The sequence below is a fragment of the Psammomys obesus genome, unplaced genomic scaffold, assembly GCF_907164565.1.
Source record: "Psammomys obesus unplaced genomic scaffold, mPsaObe1.curated_primary_1811, whole genome shotgun sequence".
Taxonomy (NCBI): Eukaryota; Metazoa; Chordata; class Mammalia; order Rodentia; family Muridae; genus Psammomys; species Psammomys obesus.
In genome coordinates this window covers 3,159,895-3,165,894 of record NW_026596463.1, presented here as the reverse complement: position 1 = coordinate 3,165,894, position 6,000 = coordinate 3,159,895, and the positions used below count along the sequence as shown (strand labels likewise).

General features: G+C 38.8%; 1 protein-coding gene across 1 annotated transcript in view; it reads right to left on the bottom strand.

The window, feature by feature from the left end:
- The window catches only part of Ankrd31 (ankyrin repeat domain 31), a 130,479-nt gene that overhangs the window by 54,679 nt on the left and 69,800 nt on the right, over positions 1–6,000 (bottom strand). Inside the window, exon 17 of the mRNA XM_055598402.1 lies at positions 5,807–5,949. Coding sequence (XP_055454377.1) covers positions 5,807–5,949 — 143 coding nt within the window. The remainder of the gene's footprint in view (positions 1–5,806; positions 5,950–6,000) is intronic.

Genomic DNA, 6,000 nt, shown 5'->3' with positions numbered 1-6,000 from the left:
TTCTTCTTCTTCTTCTTCTTCTTCTTCTTCTTCTTCTTCTTCTTCTTCTTCTTCTTCTTCTTCTTCTTTTCTTCTTCTTCTTTTTTTTTTTTTTGAGACAGAGTTCCTCTATGTTGCCCTGTCTGTCCTGGACTCACTTTGTAGAGGAGGCTGGCCTTGAACTCACAGAGATCCATCTACCTGCCTCTGCCTCCCACTGTGCCAGGCTTGTCTCAGCTATTCTAAGCTCTTTTCATTTCCATATAAATTTTTTCTTTGTTCAGTTTTGGGTTTGGGTTTTTTTGGGGGGGAAGGGAGGGTTCAAGACAGGGTTTATCTGTGTAGCCTTGTCTCTACTGGACTCACTTTGTAGACCAGGCTGGCCTAAAACTCACAGACATCTGCCTGCCTCTGCCTCCCTGAGCACTGGAATTACAGGTGTGCACCATTAGGAGATGGAACTTTGTTGGAGGAAGCACTTCACTGGGGACAGGAGATAGCCTTGCCCCTCTTCATCCTTTCACTCATCTTCCTGTGTGGCTTACAGTATGAATAGCTAGATTCCTGCTCCTGCCACCATGCCTTCCCTGCAATGATGGACTATGAACCAGAAACCCCAAATAAAACCCTTTTCTCCTCTAAGTTTCTTTTGGGTCACAGTGTTTTATCACACATTAGAAAAGTCTTCAATATATATTTGCATTCCATTTTGGCTAGAGAAAAACCTTTACATGATTTAAAGTCTTTTAAATTTATTAAACTTAACTTCATGGCTTAAATCTATGGTTTATATTGGTAAATATTCTATGAACACTCAAAAAGATTGCATACTCTGTCACAAATCATACATCTTCAATAAACAGCAAATAAATAACTAAGCTGTCAGTTCAAAATCCAGACCATTTATTTTTTAAAATTGTAGTTTCTAGCTATGACTGTGGATTTTTTTTTTTTACATCTTCATTTCAATTCTATTAGGTTTACTTGATGTCTTGTAATTTAATAATTATGCCATGTGCTTTCAGAACTGTAATGTCTTCCTGGTAAATGTTCCTTTATCATTATGCAATGTCTGTTCTCTCGCACTATTACTTGCTTTGACATCTACTTTGCCACATGTTCCCAGAGCCATGCTTTCTGTTATTACTTGTGGAGCATATCTTTTCTATAATTTTGCTATGATCCCAGAAAAAAAAAAAAGTCATGCTGATTTTGAAGATTGTGTAAGGTTAATAGACTGATTGGAATCTCATGGTCCTGGAGAATGTGAATGTTGCAGATCCAGAGACAGAGACAGCCTAACTTTAGTCCCTTTAAATTTATTTGTCACCTGTGTCTGACCTAACAACCCTTTTAAATATTAAAACTTTTTTACTGTATATATTCACTGTACATTCTACTGTGTTACATAGGAAACTTATAAGTATGTTATATACATACTTATACACATATATGGGTTTCTGTACACACACACACACACACACACACACACACACACACACACACTACATGATCTAACATCTCTTTGACACTCTGGTAAAACATTTGGAATGTATTGTTAGCTGACCACTAATTCCTACTAGTCCCAAAGCTCAGAACGTTATCAGACAACATTTAAACCCTGTAACAGTTTTCCCTACTTAGTCGCAACCCACCAGTTTGTTGTCTCCATCATTGTATTTGGTAAATGCTTTGATTTATGATTTTGTTCTGTGACTATAGGAGTTCATGTCACTACTTCCAAGATGGAACATGGTATTTGTGGCAAAATGAATCCATGCTTCTGTTTCATGGTCATGTATAGCTGATACTGAATAAATTGTTTCACTAGAGTGAAAACTATGTTTTGCATCATAACAATTACAGTGAACACAGAGTTTCCTTAGAAAATTAAAAACTAATATATAATTTATCAATCCCATTACTGTTCATATACATGAATGGAGTAAAGGCTCTGTTTCAAAGAGGTCTCTGCACTCCCATGCTCATTCCAACATTACACACTCATACACAAAGATATGGAATGAACTCATCCATGTATATTGATGGATGCAAACGTCACAGACAAATATTTTCATATGCATATATATTGACACACATGTGCAATAGCATAATACTCAGCATTTAAAAACAAGCAAATCATCTTGGCATGATAGCACACATGGCATTTGCTTGACAGAGGTAAGGAAACAAGTTCAAGGTACTATGGGCTATCTAGCCAGATCTTGTAAAACCATATATTCTTAAGAATTTGTTCACTCTTTGTTATTTTATTTTTTCCTTTTTTATTATCATTTATTACAATTTAGTCAATTTGTGTCATGGCTATGGTCTCCTCCCTCATCTAATTCTTTGTTATTTTAAATACTTTAAAGTCCAAAGAATTCTGCTAAAAAAAGGCAACCTACCTTGGTTTTAAATGTTAGTTCACATTTTCTATCTCTATAAATATTAAATTCAGTAACATATGGCTACAATTAAGCTGAAACAGCATGGGAACATTTACAAAATTATTATAACGTGGGTCTCAGAGCTATAAACATAAAAATAAGTACTCAAGAGAGTTCCAAAGAAATTTGTGTCTGTGTCCATGTTCATGCCCATGTGTGTGTACATGTACGTGTGGATGACTGTGAGAGAACATTAGTGCATGTGATTATGGAGGTCAAAGGTCACCCTTAGGTGTCATTCATTAGACTGGAAGTCTTATACCTTGTTTTAAAATTATTATTATTATTATCATATTGAATGGCAGAGAAACACTTAAAGGAATGTTAAACATCTTTAGTCATTTGGGAAATGCAAATCAAAGTGACCCTGAGATTTCACCTTACACCCTTCAGAATGGCTAAGATCAAAAACTCAAGTGACAATACATACTGGAGAGGTTGTGGAGAAAGGGGAACCCTCCTCCACTGCTGGTGGGAATGTAAACTTTTACAACTACTTTGGAAATCAATCTGGTGCTTTCACTGACAATTAGGACTAGTGCTTCCTTAAGGTCCAGCTATATCACTCCTAGGCATATAACCAAAAGATGAGAAGGTACACAACAAGGACATTTGTTCAACCATGTTCGTTGGAGCTTTATTCCTAATAGCTAGAAGCTGGAAACAACCCAGATGTCCCTCAACTAAGGAATGGATACAGAAATTGTGGTTCATTTACACAATGGAATACTACTCAGCAATTAAAAAACAAGAAAATCATGAAATTTGTAGGCAAATGGTGGGAACTAGAAGAGATCACCCTGAGTGAGGTATCCCAGAAGCAGAAAGACACACAGGATATTTACTCACTTTTAAGTGGATACTAGACACATAATATAGGATAAACATATTAGAATCTGTACACCTAAAGAAGCTAAGCAAGAAGGAGGACCCTTGATAAGATGATCAATTCTCACTCAGAAAGGCAAATGAGATAGACATCGGAAGATGGTGAAAACAAGGAGCAAGACAGGAGCCTACCACAGAGGGCCTCTGAAATATTCTACCCAGCAGGGTATCAAAGCAGATGCTGAGACTCACAGCCAAACTGTGGGCAGAGTGCAGGGAATCTTAAGAAAGAAGGGGGAGATAGAAAGACCCAAAGGGGTCAGGAGCTCCACAAGGAGAGCAAGAGAACCAAAATATCTAGGCAAAGGGGTTTTTTCTAAGGCTGATACTCCAAACAAGGACCATGCATGGAGATAGCCTAGAACCCCTGCACAGATGTAGCCCATGGCAGCTCAGTCTCCAAGTGGGTTCCCTAGTAAGGGGAGCAGGGGCTGTCTCTGACATGAACTCAGTGGCTGGCTCTTAGATCACCTCTGCCTGAGGGAGGAGCAGCCTTACCAGACCACAGAGGAAGACAATGCAGCCAGGTCTGATGAAACCTGATAGGCTAGGGTCAGATGGAAGAGTAGGAGGACCTCCCCTATCAGTGGGAATGGAAGGAGATGAGGGAGGGGGCTATAGCTGGGATACAAAGTGAACAAACTGTAATCAATAAAAAATAAATTTAAAATTTTTATTATTATCATATTTTTTTATTTATTACTATTCACTTTGTATCCCATTTGTAGCCCCCTCAGTCATCTCCTCCCAGTTCCACCTTTCCTTTTTTCCTCCCCTATCCCTAGTCCACTGAAAGGGGAAGTCCTCCTCCCCTACTGTCTGACCCTGGTCTATAAGGTCCCTTCAGGACTGCCTGGATCCTCTTTCTCTCTAAGGGGAAGAGATAGTCTCTAACATGAACTCTTACACATTGTTTTTTAAGACAGGGTCTCTCACTGGAATCTGGTACATTCTGGTTAGACAAGGCTTTCTGGTTATTGAGCACCAGAGAATTGTCCACTTCCACTTTTTCAACATTGGGTTTTCCTTTATGTGGGTTCTGGGGATTGAACTTAGGTCCTTATAGTTGTCTTCTGACTAAGCTATGGTCTCAGCCCCTATTTTACTTTTGGCTATAGTAAGATTCCTCCTCCCTAGATTTGTCAAAAAGAAAAGAAATGTAAGAAAAAAGATGAAAAATGATAATGAGTTTCAGGCTGGAACGATGGCTCAGGGGTAAAGAGCATTGGTTCTTTATCTTCTTTCCAGAAGATCCAGGTAAGATTCCAAATAAAACATGGCAGCTAACAACTGTCTGTTCCTGGGTATCTGATGTCCTCTTCTGGCCTCTGAGGGTACTACATCAATGAATCTTACGGTCAATATCTGAAACAGTGTGTCATTGAAATGGTGGCCTTTTAATTTCTTTCTTTTTTCAGTTTTTTGATACAGGGTTTCTCTGTGTAGCCTTGGCTATCCTGGACTCATTTTGTAGACCAGGCTGGCCTCAAACTCACAGAGATCCGCCTGCCTCTACCTTGGCCTTTTAATTTCCTCTGACATGTTTACTTATACTGCTTTGTAGAGAAAACTAAAGTAAGTGATGACAAACTTCTAAATGGCAATTACTTCATGTTTTTCCCTCAAAACTACTGAAAATGTCTAGGTTAGAAAATAATGCCTTGGGTGGGTATGTGGGCTTATGATATCTTGTAATATGCAGAAGGTTGAAGCAGAAGCACTCTTAAATTTGAGGCCAGCATTGCTTGCATATTAAGATCCTGTCTCATTAACCTAGAACCTTTGCTCGGACGAAGCTCGTGGTAGTTCAATAACCAAACCAATTGGTTTCCCATAGTAAGGGGAACAGGGACTATTTCTGACATGAACTCAATGGCGGGCTCTTTGACCTCCCCATCCCCCAAGGGAGGAGCAGTCCTGCTAGGCCACAGAGGAGGACTTTGCAGCCAGTCCTGAAGATACCTGATAAAACAGGACCAGATGAGAGGGGAGGAGGTCCTCCCCAATCCGTGGACTTGGAAAGGGACAGGGAGGAGCTGAGGGAGGGAGGGTGGGGTTGGGAGGGAATAAGGTAGAGGGATACAGCTGGGATACAGAGTTAATAAAATGTAACTAATAATAATAATAATAATAAAGTTTCACACACACACAAAAAGATCCTGTCTCAAAAACCAAAGTATCTGTCACATGTATCATCATTAATATTTGACCCTTTGTGGAAATCACTTTAGACAATTAAAAATAAAATAAGATTTATGGAATGTTTTCTTTTGAGATATATAACATGTGTGATAGCTAATGGAAAAATAATTCCCTAAAATATGTACTGATTTTCTAACCTACACACAATATTGTTCATTCATAACTTTGGCAGGCTTTACAATCATTAGTACACGCAACCACTTTGGTTCTCACTTTAACACACCTTCATCTCCCACCTCCATTTTCCTAGGAAAAGAACAGGAACCTAATCTGACAAGCATCATTACCTTTAAGTGATTCCCTACCACAGCATCATGTAAAGGCAAAATTCCATCTATATTTTCACAGTTCACATTTGCACCCGCTTTTAATAACTCCATAATTACATCCTCAAATCCCTTATTAGATGCCTCATGAAGGGGTGTCCAACCTGAAAAAGAGAAAAAGAAAACAATAATAAAGTTGCTCTATGCCTACCAAG